Below are 20,671 nucleotides of genomic sequence, written 5' to 3'. Positions count from 1 at the left end.
CAGCATGTCAGCTGCCTTACCACCCTGCGCCACAAGAGGCTCTAAAGACTTTAGTAGCCCCTTGGAAAAGATGCTGCCATTTCTTAGATGGTTGGGCACAATTAATCCAGGAAACCCCCATTCAATGGGTACCCAAACTGCACCATGAGCCCCCCCCCCCACACACACACACACACACACACTGAAGCTAAAATGAGCCACAAGAAGTTCAGGCTATCAATGCAAAAAAATGTTTTTAATAGCATAAAAATACTTGGTTGAGGAAATAAGTATTAAAATTTCACCGAGTGTGCCAGTAGATTCCCAGTATCTGCATCTCTGCTTAATAGTAACAGTAAACATCATTTCATAAGAAAGCTTATTTTTATGTAAACAAGTTCACAAAGGGAGATGTGCAAACATGACATCCCATGTATCATGCCGGAAAAAAAAGAAGAAGAAGAAGAAGCAAAACTAAGCAAAATACACAATATAAAAATCTCCCACGAGGCAGGATACACTGAAATAAACCACTTCCCAAAGCAGGGCTGCATCACTGAAGCCTTTGGAACAATGAAATTTAAATGGAGACATCTAGAGCCTTTTAAAGCACAACGGTGGATGTGGCTGCTGTGTCCACGCACATGAATTCCCATGCTCCAAAGCTCAATCCGTACCATTCCCACCACACCCCCAAACTGGAAAGGAAGGATTGTGCCTTTAGGCCTCACATGTGCATCCCCCCACCCCAACCTCTTATGTATGATTATCAGGCAGTTCCAGAGGCAAGGTAGCAGCGATGGGGTTACCACAGGCTGCACACAGTCATACCTGCACAGGTTTTAAATGGTGTTCCAAAACTGATCTAACTAATCCATATAGCATCTATTTTTAGAAAAAGGGAATAAAAACCTGGGTCCGTCTGAGATCTCTGGCTTGGATTCTGAGGGGTAAGTTGTGGCAGAGGAAGGAAACGTCCTCAGTTCCCCCCCCCCCCAAAAAAAAACAAGTATTCTTTGCTTCCTGATATAGTCCTCCTGTATTGAGTGGAGCTCCCCAAGAATAATATTCAGAGGCAACAGAGGGAGAAAATTACCTTCCTCACTGCACAGCCAATCAGGATCCAAGCCAAGGTATTTAAGTCTGTTCTTATTTTCCATTTATTTATATAAAAAGTGTGGTATATATACTCACACACATTTTTTAACAAAAACATCAATTGGAAAGAATGTTAAACTCGGGTCTAACATTTCTAGCTGCCCTTTTGACAGAATTTCAAGCAGAGGTAGATGTGTAATTGTTCTTGGCTGACCTCTAGCAGAATGAAAAGTATTGACAACTTTTGTATACTGGGGATGTGAGCTCAAAGGGGCTTCCCATCAAGAAGGAAGTCTTTCAAAAAGCCAGCCAGAAGACCTGGGCCCATTCTGCACACGCTAGATAATGCACTTTCAATGCACTTTCGAAGTAGATTTTCCTGTTCTGGGCCTATTATGCACGGAGCGGAAGGTCCGCCTTCGGGGTAGAACGGCGGCGGCTAAAATCACCAATTATGCACGCTGCAGGCGGCAACCGGGCGCAGAGTCAACGTATGCCGCTGAAAAAGCTGCGTTAACGAAATGCGGAAGAAAGTGGAGCTTCCCGGGCCACCAGGGCGCAACCAGAAGTGGCTCTGGATTGGCCACGTGCATAATCGGCCGCTCTGGGTTTTTCGCCATTGCGTCCCGTCCCGTGCGTAAGCGGTTTGCTTTGCTCCTTCCTCCTCCACGTTCTCCATGCCGCCGTTTCACCGGCCGTGCATAATAGGCCCTGCAAAGGAAAATCCAGCTGTAAAAGCACACTGAAAGTGCATTATCCAGTGTGTGCAGAATGGGCGAAGGGGATTCCCCAAGCTAAGGACCGCTCTGAATAGCATGTGATCTACAGCACACACCAAAGTTGTTTCCAGAACCTAATACTGCTTAGTGCTTCCAGTGTGCAAAGTACACGTTGCCATAATTCTTCCAGCAACCCTATCAGGTGGACCTTTCTTTTAACTCCACATTGCCAAGTTCTACAGCTCATGCATTCACGTTCTGTGATTTTAAAGCAGAAAGAGGAAACCAATCTCTTCACCGGACGCCTACTTCCATGCAAGCTGAACCGTGGGAGGGCTGACTCAGCCCGCGCCTAATCAAAATACGACTTCAGGGTGCCGCGGCGACGGATGTCACAGGTCCAGCAGTGGAAGCCTCCTCCCAATGAATTGGCATGGCGAATGTTGACCTTCACGACTGAGATCCCTGCAAAGGAAAGGGGAGGAAGTCCAACTTGAGTTCGCCAAGGATTATTAGGGAAATGGTTGCCAGAGGTGAATGGGGATGCAATGGGCAGAGAGATCGGGGGTTAAATCCTGGCCAAATACAAGGAAAGGCCTGCAGGAATAAACACCTGATCAAACTGCTGACTAAAGCACAGCCTCTTCCTGCCTTGCAGGCTTCTGGCTTAGCTTGGTATAGTGGTTAGGAATGCGGACTTCTAATCTGGTATGCTAGGTTTGATTCTGCACTCCTCCCCCACATGCAGCCAGTTGGGTGACCTTGGGCTCCCCACGGCACTGATAAAACTGTTCTGACCAGGCAGTGATATCAGGGCTCTCTCAGCCTCACCCACCTCACAGGGTGTCTGTTGTGGGGAGAGGAAAGGGAAGGCGAATGGAAGCCACTTTGAGACTCTTTCGGGTAGAGAAAAGCGGCATATAAGAACCAACTCTTCTTCTTCTCCTTCAGTAATCTCAGGGCTCTCTCAGCCTCACCCACCTCACAGGGTGTCTGTTGTGGGGAGAGGAAAGGGAAGGCGAATGTAAGCTGCTTTGAGCCTCCTTTGGGTAGAGAAAAGCGTCATATAAGAACCAACTCTTCTTCTTCTTCAGTAGTCTCAGGGCTTTCTCAGCCTCACCCACCTCACAGGGTGTCTGTTGTGGGGAGAGGAAAGGGAAGGTGAATGTAAGCTGCTTTGAGCCTCCTTTGGGTAGAGAAAAGCGTCATATAAGAACCAACTCTTCTTCTTCTTCAGTAGTCTCAGGGCTTTCTCAGCCTCACCCACCTCCCAGGGTGTCTGTTGTGGGGAGAGGAAAGGGAAGGGGATTGTAAGCCGCTTTGAGATTCCTTCGGGAAGAGAAAAGCAGCATATAAGAACCAACTCTTCTTCTTAAGTAATCTCAGGGCTTTCTCATTATCTAACGTGTGCAAAATGGACCCAACTCAGGGGTCCCAAAGGTGGCAAACACTCCAAAATCAATTTAGCACGAGGCAAGGTCCTGCAATGTCCCTGGGGAGGCCACGCTACTGATGGACTCTCTCCTTCCCGGCCCCCCTCCCCACACACACACAAACACACTTTGGCTTCTACCCGATCTCTCCTCCTACCTAGACTTTCAAACATCTTCTGGATCGGGATCTCGTTGGCGTCCACCATCACCCGTTTTTCATCCAACATCAGGACGTTCATGGAGAGCCATTTTGAGGACATCCACAGAGGGTGGTCTAGATGCAATCAGACAATGCTCTGAGTACTCCCGGCACAACAGCGAGACAATCCTTTGTGTTATAAAGCAAAACCGGTCTTCAAAAGGTGACCCACAACATACCGTCAGGAATTAGGGGCAACGGAGGGTGAACCACTGTCCAGCCCGCCTTCTTGAAGAGTTCGATCTGGAAAGAGGGAGATTTTAACACTTGACATTTTTCTTCTGCTAAACATGGTTCTCTGAAGCCGTCCTGGGCTGTCTTCTCTGCTCCTTCTTAATGCACACAAGACCTTGACTCGTGATGCTTTCCACCCCTACATGGATCACAATTAACCTTGCCAATCATTTTTATTCCTAATGCAGTGGATATTGCTAGAAGCCCACCTCTCTACAAAGAAGGAGCTATAGGGCCTTTTCTGTAGTAGCTCTTCATTCAGGAAATTCCTTATCCTCACCTGTTCACCTGATCTTATTAGCTTGAAGTGCTAGAGCTGGCTATTTTGCTCGAGTTCTCTCTCTACCCCATCCTGTTATATAATGTTCTAAAAAAATAGGCCTGCGCCACAAACATTTTCTTCCAATTTTAACTGGGTAGTGGTTAAGAGCAGTGGCGTCTAATCTGGCAACCTGGGTTTGATTCCCCGCTCCTCCGCATGCAGCCAGCTGGGTGACCTTGGGCTAGTCACAGTCCTGATAGCGCTGTTCTGATTGAGCAATCCTCTCAGAGCTCTCCCAGCCCCACCACCCTCACGGGGTGTCTGTTGTGGGGAGAGGAAGGGAAGGCGATTGTAAGCCGCTTTGAGACTCCTTCGGGTAGTGAAAAGCGGGGTATAAGAACCAACTCTTCTTCTTAAAAACAGATTCAGAAAATGTTCCACACATAATGACTCTTCCTTTCTAGGAAACTGTTCTAGGCTATTCAGGGCATTGTTAGATCTCAGCAAACATGAGGAAAGAATTATATAGTAAACAACAGAACCAAAAGGGCAGGAAATCTTTGATCTTTTCCTACTTTTAGGAACAAGGGGGATTGCAAATCTTCTCCAGGCCACTCAGAACTAAACTCTTAACTTTCAGCCAGAACAGTTACGGATTTCTTTAACATGCTCCAAGAACTGCCCACTTTCATTTTTTATCACAAGGGGGAGCTCTGCCTCTGTCTAAAACAAACTGGATTATACTTAGAACTCGTGGCCACAACAATGTGACCCTGGGAGTTGTACGTCCAGAGCTGCTTCCTTGCTTAAAACAAAACAAAACAAAAGCAATCTAAGAGAAAATCTCTAGGACAGATTTGAATTGAACAGGAGGCCTAATAGCACAAGTCTTTGTCCTGAGAGTTTTCGTCGTTCCACAGGGCCTGTAAGACGGAGCGCCTCCACCCACTGGGGCCCATTCTGCACACGTAGGATAATGCACTTTCAATGTGCTTTGGCAGCTGGATTTTCCTGTGCGGAACAGGAAAATCTACTTCGAAAGTGCATTGAAAGCGCATTATCTATTGTGTGTAGAATAGGTCTACGGATGCCAGCTTGCAGCAGCCATTTTCCCCTTATCAATGAGAAAACAGATAACGATCAACACAAGCAGATGGCAAGTTAGCACCTCTTGCCCCATAGAACCAATGGGTCTTTAAGCGCCCTCTCCTTGCCCTGATTATAAAGCACTCCGGTACATCCCATGTGCATGCAAACCCCAAGGAAGCCAGACAGGCACATCAAGAGCAGCATCCTGAGCTATCCTGATAATTTTGGTCTGTGTTTTTTTGAAGAAAGATAAGAAGTTGTGTAGGAAGAGCCTGTTCAGATTCAAAAGCTGTAAATATGTGCCACAACCTTTGTACCCGGCTCTTTGCTGTTTGCTGGGGGAAAAACAAGAGCTTGTTTTAGTTGCTCCAGAACAGTCCAAAGAATTTATTTAGACAAAGGAAGGGGGGCAAAGCACTTCACAGAGTCCTGGCAGGACTCTACCACTTCAGAATCCTGGGGGGGGGGATCACATCTACATGCTCCTGCTTTGTTGTGCACCTTAGGAAAGACACTTCTGAGCCCTGCCAGCTGTCCACCCCCAGGTAAGAGAAGCATTCAGAGTCAGAAACCCCGCTTCCCACATAGACTGCGGTGCAGAAACAGCCAGAATGCAAACTGCAGCTGCCAACTGTGCTAAAACTACATTTCACTACATTAAAACAACTGAATTGGACAATACAAGAAAAATAAGCCCCTCGGTTGTCTCTGTTCCTTTGCGTTCGTTGAAAAGAAGGTCAGGAACAGGTTTGCATCTTACTGAGCAACCGAGTGTTGAAAGCCATAAAGCCCAGGAAGAAGCTGGAATATCCCTGAAGAGGCCTGGTATTTATGCCCACCCACCCGCAAGTTATAACCTTGAACCACGTGTCTGCTTTAAACTTATGAAGGTTACCACACAGACACACACACGCCCCCCCGGCCGCCTTTCCTCCAGACCTCATTGCACGGACGGTCGGGATTGGAGAGCACAAGGCCGGGCCCGATGATGTTGAACGTGGCGTCGATGTGCATGGGGTTGGGATCTTTAAACGAGACGGTGTGAACTCTGTACTCCGGAGCGAGGTGTCTTCGCATCCACTCAATGCCCAAGTAGTTGGTCACCTAGGGCAGGAGCAGAGAGCAAACTTCAAGATTTAGCTCCCTGGCGAGTCAAAGAACAACAATAACAACCATCTGGAGGGTTCACAGTCTTTCGTTTCTGCATTTACCCCAGCTTTACCTCAACGGCAGCCGACGTCTGTTCCACATAATATATTTCTGGTAAGGGCTTGGAGGAGGAGCGTATCTCATGGCTTACGCGCCACTCAGCGCTTAACATCCACTCAGGGCGGCTGTCCCACCCCTGAGTGCCTCCTCCTCCAACTAGCTTGCCTGTCTGTCTAGCAGCCAGCCAATCGCCTTCCATCTCCCGCCCCTGACCACCCCCTCCTCCTTCCACTTCCCTCCGAGGCTCGGAGGCTGCAGATTCCTGCTGCGTGAGAGCGGCCCCTGCTGGTGAGTTCCCTAACAGCTGCCTGCAGCCTTTCCAGGCCCTGGGGGGACGGGGAGGCCGTCCGCAGAGTTCTTCCACTACCACCCGAATCTAGCGCCTGTTGTATTCCTGAATACAATGAGCTGGGCCTCTAGTTTAAGATAGACACAGGCAGCCTAGTCATCGTGTCGCCAGCAGCAAAGGAAAAGGGGAAAGACGAAGGGAGGAGGTCCTTTCCCACAAGGATGTGTGTGTTTTGTGGAGGGAGGGGACACAGAGCTGTCACCCAAATTGTTGAGATTGGTCCGTCATCTCAACCCACTTCCGGCAAGGAAGTATTATCTTCTTGGAAAAACGCTTTCCTGATTGCCTGCTCCAATCAGCAGCAGAGTTCCCAAAACTGCCTCAATAAATGCCAGAAGATCTGGGGGGGGGGGCAGTGCATGGGAAGAGAGTAGTTTGGGGGAGATGTGATGTCACTTCCAGGTGGAGTTCGGCTGCCTCTTCTAGACTTAATGGCCTTTTCTATAATTTCTGAAATTAGGCATGGGCTATTTTTTCTCCCACTCCTCAGATCCTTTTGGGGGGGGGGATTGGGAGTGAGGTTGGGTAAATCCCCACCCTAGGTAGGTAAATGGAGGCTGTAACTCTAGTCAGCAGACCTAAATCTCCATTTCAAGGCAGCGAGTTGTGGAAAGATGGCTTCTAAGATCCAAGCGGAGTGTTTAGACGAAAATCAGCAAGAACCCAGTTCCAATCCCCACTCTGCTGCGGAAGCCTACTCAGTGGCTTGAGCCAGTCGCATTCTCTCAGCATGGCCTACCTCACAGAGCTGTTGTGAGAATAAAACAGCAGAGGAGAACGTTGTACGCTGTTTTAGGTTCCCACATGGGGAAAAAAGGTGGGGCCTAGCCTTCCTCCTTCCTTCCTGTTGTGTGTTACGTTTCTTCCATACTGTCGCGCCTCATGTTTTGTGCTTGGGGTCCCCATGGGTGAGAGACGTGGTGCAGGAATAAACAAATAAATGTCAGGTCAACTGAGCCTGTCAAGCAATCTCCCAAAGCAGCCTAATGCAGAGTCAACCAAAGCGCAGCTGACCCAGGAAACGGGCACGCAGCAGCTCTGCCCACCTGGCTTCTTTGCACGAAGATGTCTCTTCCCGCTCTTATGAAGTCCGCGGCGTCAAAGCACGGCTCAAATTCGGTTGTGACGAATTTTCCCTGGGCGGCCAGCTTGTGCCGGTCTTCCACGGTGCGGATGGGATAATCCTGGAGCCAGAGAGAAGGGAGGCACGGTAGAGATCCTGCTCACACGGCCCTCGGGGTGAGGAAATGCTGAATCAAAACTGGCGTGCAGACAAGGAGTATGAAGTTGGCCCTTAGGACCAGTTGCAGATTTTAGTGGGTCCTGGCCAGAGTGACGATGACCCCCCTACTGCCTACCACAGGCCCCCTGCTTATGCCTCCTGTCTCACCCACCAACCTTGAGGATTGTACTTCCTTCCTCTACCCCTTCATGGTCCAAATCCTAGCTCCCACAGCGCCTTAGCGTCACTTTGCTTGGGTGATTCGCATCAAGGGATTGGAAGGTGCAATTTTTGATTGTGTTACGGCACAAGGGCATTATTGCACGTGTTCAAATGAAAAAAAATATATAAGTGGGAGGCCACAATTGGACTCCAGAACAGTGAAGGGAGAAAACCACAGGTGCAGATGGCCAGGCGCAAATTCCGAGACCACATTTAGAATCCAGTGAGGTGAAAAAGGTAAAGGTATCCCCTGTGCAAGCACCGGGTCATGTCTGACCCTTGGGGGGATGCCCTCCAGCGTTTTCATGGCAGACTCAATACGGGGTGGTTTGCCAGTGCCTTCCCCAGTCATTACCGTTTACCCCCCCGCAAGCTGGGTACTCATTTTACCGACCTCGGAAGGATGGAAGGCTGAGTCAACCTTGAGCCGGCTGCTGGGGTTGAACTCCCAGCCTCATGGGCAAAGCTTTCAGACGGCTGCCTTACCACTCTGCACCACCAGAGGCTCTAGTGAGGTGAAAACACGCCAGCAAATCATAACTGCGGAATCAGTCTGAGCCTTAATCTCACCTGGGTTGAGGGAGCCGGACATGCTGTGTGAGGTTTCTGTTAAGCCACAATGCCATACCTGGTCATAAAGCTCATCAGCCATTGTGGGCTTTGGCGCGGTTGTCCATTTCGCCCCACGGCGGAAGTAGTCTTTGATGATGGGCCGGTATGCTCTGTACTCAAAGAACCGGGCCCGCCAAGCCATCGGCGCTTCGATGATTTCATTCCCAATTACCAGTAAAATGTCCCTCGGCATGGCAGCGTACATACCTACCAAGGAAGGAAGGGAAAAGACCAACAGCCCTCATTGTTCCATTTATAGCAGCTGGATGCTCTTGACCGTCATCCCTCCCCATAGCAAAGTTGAGGGGTTAGCAAGACAGCAACCAAGTCCAGCCCTGCTCGACCAGGGAGGTGGAAGGTGGCTTAGCAGCCGTGCAAGGGCCAGCCAATCAGGGCCAACCATGTACAGCCCTGTTCCAAGAAGACCAGAAGAGAAACAATGCAAGTTGATGATGGCAAAGAGTCCAAAGGAAACAGTCGAGCAAAGCCAGGAAAGCCGAAGCCAAAACGAGCCTTGGAGGAACAAAACTCGTTTTCAACTTAAATCTTCATCAGTGGCTCTTCAATGCTGGTTCCTGAACTTTAATCAATGTAGGGGATTCTGTGCAATATGGGGACAATATGGGGACCAGCGTTGGTCCATTGGATATTTTAAGGTGATCTCAACAATTTATATTATCTAACATTGTTCGCTCAGAGTACATGTAGCATCGTAGAGCCACTGATGAAGATTTTAGCTAGAAACCAGTTTTGTTCCTCTGGGCTCGCTTTGGCTTTACTGGCTTTGCCAGGCTGTTTACTTTGAGATACACATTAAACAAGACATACTGATTCGCCATTGCTAGCTTGTATTGCTTCTCTTCTGGACTTCCTCGGGTGATGGGTCTTTTGTTTCTACCCCAAGAAGTAGCAGAGAGAGATGACGTGGCTACTGACACAAGGGCCAGCCAATCAGTGCTGCTCAGTTTCACCTAAAAACCATACCAACAGGCTTCCACTGAGCACCATCCAGCAAAGGAGACCCAGTATTTGCCCCAAATTCTGTGAGTGTACATCTACAGCAGGCTTCCTGTTACAATTATTCACGCCTGCCCACATCCCTTGAGTAAAAGCCCTTTGGTTTTTCTTATGCCTAAGGTTGCCAGCTCTTGGAAGGAATGAACTCAGGACAGAGTCCAGCTCAGGGCTCACCAGGGGCAGGATCTGTGGGCCAAGGGATGGAGGTCAGTTGGGTCCAGATCTGAAGCCTATGCGTCAGGTCGAAAGTCAAGGGATCAATGGGCAAAGTGAACAGAAAAATGCTAATTCGTTTTCTCTCCGTCTGTAGATTAGGAAGTAAAGGGAAACCGAAACTGCAGGTTTGGGGAAATTGGTCAGTTGGCAAGCCTAGTTAAACTCCTCCAACTTGAAAATAGTAAACTGGATCTTATGTCTCATTCACCCATTATCAGCCATTCAACTATAACCACAATAATTACCAGTGGATTCGAAGTCAGGAGTTTTGTATTTGACCGACCAGTCAAGCGGTTCTGGTCTTTGGACAAGCACTCCTTCCATTTTCAAAATATTGCACATCTCTTCTATTTCAGCGACCGCTTTCTTGACGTGATCCTGAGGGAAGCTTTGGCCGCCATACTTCTGATAAAACCCCCAGTACTTCTCATAGGTATTGGCCTATTGGTTAAAAAGTTTGAAAGAAGAGGGAGAGATTGAGAGTTCGACAAAATAGCTTGATAGCACCGCCTAACGTTTACCAAAGCTAATCTTCCAAACAAATCCAACCACCCACCCACCCACCCTCCTAACAAGGTAAATAGGGGGACCCCACAGCAGTTTCCTGCTTTGGGTTCAGTTGGCATCAAGCCTGAGACAGCCAGGCTGTGGGTTTCATCTGCCATGCAGGCACACGAATAAATTTATTTATTAGACACACCATAATGCCAGCCATTCTTAGATAAACTGTGTAATATAAAACACAGGAAACCGGCCTTTAGTGGTGCCAACGGAGCACATAGAAGCCCGTGTGTCCTCATCTTCTGGACTACCTTCTAAAGGACAAGCGAGGCGCTGCACACAGGACAGCATGAGCACTCTTTGTGCATGTTGCCCGTGCCACGTAGTAAGTGAACATGGCTCCCCCCCCCCCCTCCCCCAGAAATCCTGGCTCTTAAAATAAATCAGCCAAACTGCCCCAGCCTCAGCCAACCGTTCACATCTGTAACTCGGCTCAAATTTCAGCGGGGGAAATGTGAAATGTTTTTGACGGCCAGGAGATTAATCGCTCCAGTAGTAGCAGCAGGCAGCCGCCAAGTGTACAGTACGCAGCCCAAGAGGAGAGAGCTTCTGCCAAGGGGCCAGGAATAAGACCGAAACATAAAGCAACACTGTCTCTGCCTGCCAAAGCAGCAACTGTTCTGCAGACTGTGTTTTCAGACCTTGGGGTTAGGGGATGATAACGGTGCTTTGATTTTTTAAAAAAGATATTAGAAGTCCAATATGGTCATGCTCTGGAAGTGGAGTTGTAATTAAGCAGCCAGGAGGTATGCATGAGGACTTATGAGCCCCTGAGTTAGATAGATGATAGATAGAAGATAGATAGACAGACAAGATGAAGGAAGGAAGGAAGGAAGGAAGGAAGGAAGGAAGGAAGGAAGGAAGGAAGGAAGGAAGGAAGGAAGGAAGGAAGGAAGGAAGGAAGGAAGGAAGGAAGGAAGGAAGGAAGGAAGGAATAATGAATGAATGAATGAATGAATGAATGAATGAATGAATGAATGAATGAATGAATGAATGAAGGAAGGAAGGAAGGAAGGAAGGAAGGAAGGAAGGAAGGAAGGAAGGAAGGAAGGAAGGGGTGGCAGGTTACAGTAGATGAGCGATTGGGATGTGAGTATCCTGCATAGTGCAGGGGGTTAGACTAGATGACCCATGAGGTCCTTTCCAACTCTATGATTCGAAGGAAGGAAGGAAGGAAGGAAGGAAGGAAGGAAGGAAGGAAGGAAGGAAGGAAGGAAGGAAGGAAGGAAGGACAAATGTAAATGGCTGATGTTCTCCCTCCTTACAAGGAAATAGACCCTGCAAAATTCAGTCCCTCTGCAAAGCTTCTTTCAAAGAAGAAGAGTTGGCTCTTACTTGCCGCTTTTCTCTACCCAAAAGAGTCTCAAAGCAGCTTCCCCTTCCTCTCCCCACAACAGACACCCTGTAAGGGGGGGTGAGGCTGAGAGAGCCCTGATATTCCTGCTCGGTCAGAACAGCTTTATCAGGGCTGTGAAGAGCCCAAGGTCACCCAGCCGGCTGCATGTGGAGGAGGAGCGGGGAATCAAACCCGGCTCACCAGATGAGAAGTCTGAACTCCTAACCACTACCCCAAGCTCAAGAAAGAAGGGAAGCTGTGAGATGCATCGAAAGGAGGGGACATACCTTGACCTCTACGGAAAAGGGAGGGACGCAGGCATTTTCGGCTCTCCCAACAATGACCTCTTCGAGCAGGTCCCATTCGTTGTGTGAGCAGACGGGGCAGTCTTCAGGAACGGCGTCAAGGGCTTTGTTGTTCTCCTCAGTAGCAGCACAGGTGGTCTCGGAGGCTGCCGCTGCGTGGGTGCTCTGGAAAGTTCGCTGCACCCACCCTGTGACGGCTCTTCCAAGCTTGAAGGAAAAGAAACCGTAAATGACCCCCCGGCCAGATGAGCGATTGCGGGCCGTTTAAAAACCCTCATCATTCTGCCAGCCCACTAGTCCTCATGATCTGTGCTGCAAATCCCCATGAGATTTGCTTTTGCCTTAGACCTCCACGGTTATGATGGTTGTTCATTTAGTGCCTGTCACTCGAAAGCTCACGCCTTGAATAAATCTTTGTTGGTCTTAAAGGTGCTTTTGGACTCCATTTTTGCCGTGCAACTTTTTGCTGTTAACCGGTACGACCCATAAAATCAGAAGGGTGCTTGCCCTCGAAAGCTCACGCCTTGATTAAATCTTTGTTGGTCTTAAAGGTGCTTTTGGGCTCCATTTTTGCCGTGCAACTTTTTGCTGTTAACTGGTATGACCCATAAAATCAGAAAGGTGCTTGCCCTCGAAAGCTCACGCCTTGATTAAATCTTTGTTGGTCTTAAAAGGTGCCCCTGGACTGCGATTTTATTGTGCTACTTCAGACCAACACGGCTACTCCTTTGAATCTATGGTATGACCCATGCGAGCCTGGAGCGACTGCGTATAAATTGGGGGGGGGGGGTGATTTATATTTGGGGAAAGATCACCACAGGCCTCCCACTCCTGTTGTGGCCACGGATCTGATCCGGACTCCTTCCCTCCCTCAACTGAGCCGCCTTTTCTGTGTTAAAAAAAATAACCTGTAGGAGAAGCAGAGTCCCGTCTTTTTCTGGCTTCATTCTTACCTGTTGGCAACAGAGACACGGCAAAAAGGGGATAGAGTCCCTTGAGGGCAAGGTTTCTTTTTTTTTTACTGCTGCCAGGTTTTCTCTCCCATGGTGGCAAAAAGAACACCTGGATCCAGCCCTCCCTTGCAGCTGGAAAGAGGAGGGAAAACAAGCACGGGAGTGTTTTTGGGTGTGAATTTTGGGTGCGGAACAAGGCAGGCCTACGGCCAAATGCTAAACCAGGCAGCAGCTTTGAGCAGCCACCCCAAGGCCTCAACTGGTGACCGTGTCTCATTCACACGGCAGGTTGCAGTCACCGCATCTATGCCGATTTCCTGCTCCAGTCTCCCTTCAATTAGATGACTGTGTTTTTAAAAAATCTTGCCCGGGGGCCAAATTCAGTCCAAGATAGCAAGACCAGAGGGACCTGTGAATGCATCCCCCTGAGAGCTCTTGGTTCAGCAAATACCGACTTGCTGATGATACTGAGGCCCAAAGAGGTATGCTTGGCCTGGATCAGAGCAAGGTCCTTTTCGGCCTTGGCTCCAGCCTGGAGAAAGGAGTTGCTGGCCCTCATGGGCCTCCTACGTCCTGAAGGGCTTGCAAGGCGGCACTTTTCCACCAGGCATCAGTTGAGGGCAAGGACCGCCATCGCCCTCAAGACGGGCCCCCTGGCACTGTTCTCCGTTTGTGCCTCCCTGAAAAACAGTAACCGTCTTAACCCCGGACACACAGGGACAGCAGGAGCGATGGGTATGGATAGTTTCCATGTATTTCAAAACCTAAATTGATTGCAGTGGTTTTAACTTATTGGCTGATTCTGCACTTACTTTGTTTTTTTTCCGTGGCAGATCCTGCTGAATTCAGATTGATTTGAACTCGGGTCTTCCTCTATTCCCCTCCCCCCAATTGAAACAGAAAGTGTTCTGAACTTGATTGGGGAAGCTCAGAGACAAGCACAGCAGGAGTCTTTCTTTTCTTGAATGTGGGGGGAGAGGATTGGAAATAGCAGAGGAGGGAGAATAAATCCAAGAGGTAAATCTCTGCTGGGAGAAGTTAGGGCTTCTGGAGCGCAGTCACTTTAAGACAAGCCTTGCAATCGGGAACCAGGGAGTCTTTGAACTGACGCCCTGGCCAATCAGGGAAGACTGCTTTGCTATGAGGCATGGAGAAGGAAGTTAATTCGCAAAAAAGGAAAAATCTGCACACTTAGTGATGGCGATTTTTCAAATATCAAGGGTTATATCCACTTCTGGATATTGCGGGGGAAAGGTAGGGTCAGTCTGGATCAATCATGCATGTTGCATTGTGTAAGCTGCCCCGAGACAGTGAGGCGAGGGGTAGCCTATAATTTGAAATATAAATAAATACATAAGACACTTTCTCCAGGGGGAACGTACCATCTGACTACTCCTAAACCTTTAACACTCTTGCTTCCTACACCAGCCAGACTCTCTAGCTTCTCTCCCAGCCCCAATCACGGCAGAGAAATTGACAGAAATTTCCAGCAGCTCTCTGTCCTGCTATCGAACCACAGGGCCCAAACTTCCCAGGAGCGGCAAAGGGACATGACCACAAGGCCCTGGTGCTTGCAAAGGAGATGGGTGCTGCGTTACTGAGCTGCATCCATCCACCCCACATGCAGGATCCTGCCCCCGAAGAAGATATTTCAGCTCGTCTCGTGATAACACCTGCGAGGGACAGAGCTGCCTGTGTCAGACACAGCTCTAACGCCACCGCGGACGGCAGAAAGCACGGATCGCCTCCAGCCGCTGGCTTAATGCTCAAGGGCTCTAGTTTAACTGGGGGGGATGGCTGGAAGCCCACCGATTTCCTGCTCTGCAAAAGCTATTGAGCAATAGGATCCACAGCTGTTCCAAGCCAGTTGTTGGGGGAAGAGCTCGCAGGGGCCAAGCAAGAACTCCGGATCTTGTTGCTGACGGTTAATGATCGACATTCCCACCCCTATATGGAGGAGTGTGCGTTTCTGCCGGTTCAGCAAAAATAAAGAAGAAGGGAGGGGGAGGAGGGAGCCACAGCGCACACTGGCAGCCAGAAATGGAACAGTTGGCACAGGCTGGCGGGATTTTCGGGGTTAACTCCACTCCAGGCTGTGAATCGGGTTAATGTATACAGTGTACAGAGCTCGGCTCGAGTGACAAGATAGGGCCAAATTAACTGTAGATGCTCCTGCAGTTGTCCAGGCTCGGAGGCAAAGGTCACACGCCTCCAAATAGGAAAGGAATCCATCGGCTTGCAGATAATGAACGGCTGGAGGGGGCCTTGTAAGAACCTCAGAATAGGACATGGGTTTGTTTGTTTTCCCCCCTGGCTTGTTTTGTTGTCTTTTGGAGAGTCTCTCGCGGTGTGTACGCAGAAGTCAATCGCTGAGTGTCCGTCTCAGCAGTGAGAATTTGGGAGTGTGAGATGGGTTCCATCTGCCCTGGGGTTCTTCATGTTACAGTTTTGTATCTTCTAAAGCTGCTCCAGCCCATTCAAGAGGTGCCACACACATAAACCCAATGATTTCTCTGCCATTCTGGCCTGGTTACGAATGTGACAGCAGGCTGGTAAAGCTAGGAAAGGGGAACGACACCGAAGAAAAGACAATTTTTTTTACAATCTTGATAATGTTTATCTTCGGGATAGCTCTCTTTCCCCTCCTGCTCTCTGAGGCAGAAGAACCCCCCATGAGGCTCTTCTTTCTGCTTAGATTTTCTTTCTCCCCACCCTCTCACCCCCCAACCCCCAGCTGTTTATAGGGCTGAAGGATATAAACTCATCATAGTGTAGCCAGTTGGCCTTGAAACAACGCAAAGATCTAAGTTAAGGAGGAAGAGGCAATACCAGCACTGTACTTTTGGGTAAGATTTACTTCAACTGTGTTAAGAACCTGGTATCAGGAAGAAAAAGATTCCTTCCTTTTCCCCCCGATATCCAGATCCAGCCATGATCTCCCAAGCTTTGGGGGTGGGTGGGTGGCTCAAATTTGAAAAACAGCACCCTAGTCTACCTGTTGAAATTTCTGTCCATTCAAAAAACAAACATTTTAAGCCCCTTGACTATATGAATGCGCAAATACGAAATCAAGATGCTTTTAATCGCTGATATTTTTTATTTGTAAGTAGCGGACCATTATTGGTGTTACTAAATGATGTGGCTCACATCATTCCCTTCTCCTCTACTTGCTCACACAACAGTCCTGTGAGGTAGGTTAGTTTCCATGCTGGAGTGGAGATTTGTATCTGTGTCTCCCAAATTCCGGTCTGACATCCTGTTTGCTACAACCGTGGGAGACACAGTGACCAACTCAGGAGAGGAAAACTGTGTCTGAAACAGGACAATTTAAAATGCTTCCTTGCTGCCTCCTCCTTAATTGTATTTTGCGTGTAGATCGTTTCTGCCAAACAGTTTTCGAATTCAGCTATAAATGAACCAACACTCTTAGCATCCGAGTCTTTTTAAAAAGTTCATATACTTACAACAAACGAAACCTGAACGTACTTTTTCATACTGATCGATTCACGCTAAGTCTTCTTTATTATTGTGACCACAACTGCTCAAAGGTGTTTGGCAGGAAACAATTGTCCTGTGTGCCGCTACAAGCAAAATAAAATCAAGACAAAGACAGCAAGCGAGGCTGTTTACTGCATTTTAAATTGTCCTGTTTCAGACGCTGAGGTCCTGTTTGAGCAGTGATTTTAATCTGCTGGGTAGCCACGCTTCCCCCGTTGTATCAAGCAATGCTAGCAAGACCCTTTTTTCCTCCCTTGTCCTGTGGGCACCATTCAGACACGCACAGAGCTCCGGCAAAATCAAAGGAACGTCTCCTGAGATGCCTCCGATGGGCAGGATCTCACTCAAAAACGGCAGAATAAGAGGAGGGGTTAAAGGAAAGGTAGGTGTGAGGTCTTTTCTTACTGAGGTCTTCTCAATTTACTCCCAGGAAAATATCCCTCCGATTGCACTGTTGGTTCTTCAGATCAGGAAAGGAAATTATCACTTGGTACTCTTGTTCAACTGACAGGTCACCAAGTAAACATTTAGACTGTGGAGCATTGTATATATTAAAGAGGCATGAAATAAAAGGCGGGGGGGGGGTGGAAATCTTAAGCAAAGCGACTTGCAAAATTATTCCAATCCCCTTCTTTTGTTCTAAGTCCAGATATTGCTCTGGGCGCGGGGTTGTGCATGTTTTCAGATACAAAACCTCACCGCCCGTCCCAAATGTCAGTTGTTGAACCGCGGCCAGGCCCGGGATGAATGAAGGGCCGCCGCGCGGGGCATCCTGAAGCGCTCCAGGCGCGCCAACGCCCGCGGCGCAACGAAAAGCACTCTGTGCATGCTCAGAAACACTGCTCTTTTATGAATCCCGCCCCCCCCCCCGCAAAAAAAAAACCCCTCAGCTGCAAAGGCGCATCGCGAGCCCGGACCAGGGGTAGTCAAACTGCGAACGCTGGCAGGGGCTCATGGACATTGTAGTCCATGGACATCTGGAGGGCCGCAGTTTGACTATCCCTGCCCTGGACAATGCATGCCCTTTCGGGGTGCTTTTTGCGGTTTGGGAGGGGGGATGTGCAAGAGGTGTGCGTTGCAAGCGGCGCTTTGGATGGCGCGCAACCTGCCCGCTGCAGCAGGAGACCCACCCCGGCGAGCCCCCGTCGCACCTACCCGCGACCCGATGTAGTGCACGGCCTCGGCCCCCCGGCTCCCCCCGCGCAGGCACCGCACGCGCAGCATCCCGCTCTCGGACCGGCCCTGGCGGCAGCGCAAAGGATCGGCGCGGACTCCCCGCGGAAAGTGACGCCAGCCGCGCCGCAGGGGCCCTTTATACCCCCCGCCCACGCCCCCCGCCCGCGCTGCTGCCTCCCCATTGGCCGGCCGGGGCCAGGGGAGGGGGCGCCTCCGCTGCCTAGAGAGCAGGGGAGGAGGGGAGGAGGGGCAGCAGGAGGGGAGGCAGGGGGTCCCTCGCCGCGCAACTTGCCCCTCCGCAGAGGGAACCCCGGAAACTTGGAGAGCCCCCCCAAAAAATGACACCCCCCACACCCCTCTCTCTTTTGACCGGACCCAATCCAGCAACTGGGTCACAGACCCTTTGGGATGGAGACTCTTCACCCGGCAGGGGCTCATGGTCAATGTAGTCCACCGACATCTGGGCCACCCCTGCCGTGATGTTTTCAGGGCAAGAGGTGCCGGGTACTAACCTGCCCAGCTTCTGACAAGGCTCGGTTATCCGGGTCTGGGCAGCAGGGACTTGAGATCCGAAAGGGAGAAGCCCGGGGGGACCGTGGAAAATGAGATTCTGGTCCCAGCAGCTGGAGTAATGCGGTCCTTTCAACCAGATCAAGATTCCTTTGCCATGTCCTGCTGCTTGTGCACAGTCAGCTTGTACCAACCAGACACCCTTTTCTCCATGCAGGGTGGCAAAACATCTTTTACCAGCAGCCAGTGTAGATTTTCAATTCCCCTTCCTCTAGAGCAGGGGTAGTCAACCTGTGGTCCTCCAGATGTCCGTGGACTACAATTCCCAGGAGCCCCTGCCAGTAAACGCTGGCAGGGGCTCCTGGGAATTGTAGCCCATGGACATCTGGAGGACCACAGGTTGACTACCCCTGCTCTAGACCAGTGAGCTGGTCTTTGCTGGTCTTAAAGGTGCCATTGGACTCTATTTTTGTTGTGCTATTTCAGACCACCATTTGAATTTAAAGCAGTGAAGCCTCTCGTGGGAAAACATAGATACAAATGGGTCGCCGTGTTGGTCTGAAGTAGTAGTACAATAAAAGCAGAGTCCAGTCGCACCTTTAAGACCAACAAAGATTTATTCGGGGCATGAGCTTTCGAGTGCAAGCCCTCTTCCTCAGACACTCTAGTGCTTGCACTCGAAAGCTCACGCCCCGAATAAACCTCTGTTGGTCTTAAAGGTGCTACCGGACTCTGGTTTTATGGGAAAACATAAAAACCCAAGGATCTTCTAGTCTAACCCCCTGCAGAATGCAGGACATCCACTCCCTCAGTGACCCCTGCTCTATGCCAGAAGGAGGCAATGCCTCCCCCCCCCCCCACACACACACACACACACACACAAAACCAGTATCCCGAAGCCAATCTGGTCTGGAGAGAAATTCCTCCCTGACCCCAAACTGGCAACTGGAATAGAGTAATGGGCCATGAAAGCCAAGCACCAGCGCATCCCTTCCTGTCCTCCCACCCACCATCTGCTTAAATTCACAGTGAACTGTTTAAAGAAGTTGATTTTTTTGTCTATTTTCTTTCATCTATTTGTCGTCTTTGCCCAAGCGCCATCTGGTAGACCTTGGAGTACATTTCAAACAGTAAACTCAAATTTCTCAAAAGTGGCGTCATAGAAGATACAGCTTTTACTTATGCTTTTTTGCCGTCCCCCTTGGGAACAGAATTCTGCACAAGTGCAAGCACAGATTTGGAGGTGTCTTCCCCCTTCCCACCCCCTCCAGGACCCTCATTGGCCATTTTGGGAGAGCACGGCGGGGCGACATGACCATATACGGCCCCGTCACCCAAGAATGTTTAACACATTTCAAAAACGGATAAAAAATGAACTCCCATCCGTTCACGAAACCCTGGTCGAGGAAGCCTCTTCTAACCCCTCCTCCTCCTCCTGCACAGTCCTGAAATCTAAATCAATTCACTGCATTGCATTCCCGTGTCCCAGACTGAACTATTACGTAAGGCCCACCCCATCCCTGGCAGACAGCGAATTCGGGGGGCGGGGGGGGGGGGGGGCGGGGAATCCAGATCTTTTTAAAAGATCGGCACTGTTAGTCTTGACACCAATTCCAGCTTTGCTCAGGACATTCAACTCGGATAGCCCTAACTCAGGTAATTAATGATTGGCTCCAGAATGAATCCAAAGGTCCCCCTTTCCATCATGCCTTGCATGATTGACCAGCTGGTTTCGAAACTTCAAATTGCCCCGTCACAACCTGGCCTAGAGAGTTTTCCTGACTCTGCATGTGTCCGTGCGGGGAGGGGGGGGGGCTGAGTGCCTTTCCCACTTAAAAAAATTAAAAAATCAGAATTCCATGCCAAGAAAACCTGGATCCTACAACCGGAACGGATTCTAAAAATGCATAAATGTCCCTAAGTTTCAAAGGGTCTGCGTGTTATCCTTTAAAAATGGATAACTTACAATTTTGGAAATTTTTAAACAGAGGCTGGATAGCCATCTGACAGAGAGGCTGATTCTGTGAAGGCTCAAGGGGGTGGTAGGTGACAGTGGATGAGCGAGAGGGTTGTGAGTGTTCTGCCTAGTGCAGGGGGTTGGACTAGATGACCCAGGAGGTCCCTTCCAACTCTATGATTATTGATAAACAACAGGTTAAAAACCAGCTGCTTTTGCATTCTGATGCAGCGGTGCTGATCATATTTACAGGGGACTGGACGCATTGACTGATGATGCTTCCACACAGGTTTTCCTCCACTTGGGCATCCAAAGCAGGTTTCTTTTGGCTGCACCCACATGATGTTATCCCCTAATACACCTCCATTCTGTGTCGATCTTTCCCCCAAACGAGGTTTGGCATGATCTTTTTGGAAAGATCTCATTCAAAGTGTGTTTGCATACTGTGTGGCCAGAAGGGTGCACATTTTTGCACCCTTTACCTGGGCTTAACCCCCCCCCCCCCCCCACCACCA

At 49.5% G+C, this 20,671-nt stretch overlaps 1 protein-coding gene across 1 annotated transcript; it reads right to left on the bottom strand.

The window, feature by feature from the left end:
* Positions 1 to 214: 214 nt before the first annotated feature.
* Positions 215 to 17,790, bottom strand: GATM (glycine amidinotransferase). The gene is made up of 9 exons (XM_077317553.1): positions 17,669 to 17,790; positions 12,045 to 12,269; positions 10,106 to 10,301; positions 8,644 to 8,834; positions 7,618 to 7,755; positions 5,953 to 6,117; positions 3,608 to 3,671; positions 3,387 to 3,503; positions 215 to 2,261 (listed from the first exon to the last, which is right to left on the bottom strand). The coding sequence occupies exons 1-9, from the start codon at positions 17,735 to 17,737 to the stop codon at positions 2,149 to 2,151; spliced, it is 1,278 nt and encodes a 425-aa protein (XP_077173668.1). The 5' UTR covers positions 17,738 to 17,790; the 3' UTR covers positions 215 to 2,148.
* Between the last annotated feature and the right edge of the window lie 2,881 nt (positions 17,791 to 20,671).

Source organism: Paroedura picta, chromosome 18, assembly GCF_049243985.1.
Source record: "Paroedura picta isolate Pp20150507F chromosome 18, Ppicta_v3.0, whole genome shotgun sequence".
NCBI lineage: Eukaryota > Metazoa > Chordata > Lepidosauria > Squamata > Gekkonidae > Paroedura > Paroedura picta.
The sequence above is the reverse complement of the archived record's forward strand: the minus strand, read 5'-3'. Positions and strand labels throughout refer to the sequence as shown.

Bases quoted from the DNA above. Each gene is read 5' to 3' on its own strand.
- GATM (XM_077317553.1), bottom strand. From the start codon at position 17,737: ATGCTGCGCGTGCGGTGCCTGCGCGGGGGGAGCCGGGGGGCCGAGGCC. The intron at 6,118-7,617 runs GTGGGCAGAGCT...CTCCTGCCCTAG, and splicing joins TCTTCGTGCAAAGAAGCCAG to GTGACCAACTACTTGGGCAT. The intron at 3,504-3,607 runs GTATGTTGTGGG...GATTGCATCTAG, and splicing joins GTTGCCCCTAATTCCTGACG to ACCACCCTCTGTGGATGTCC.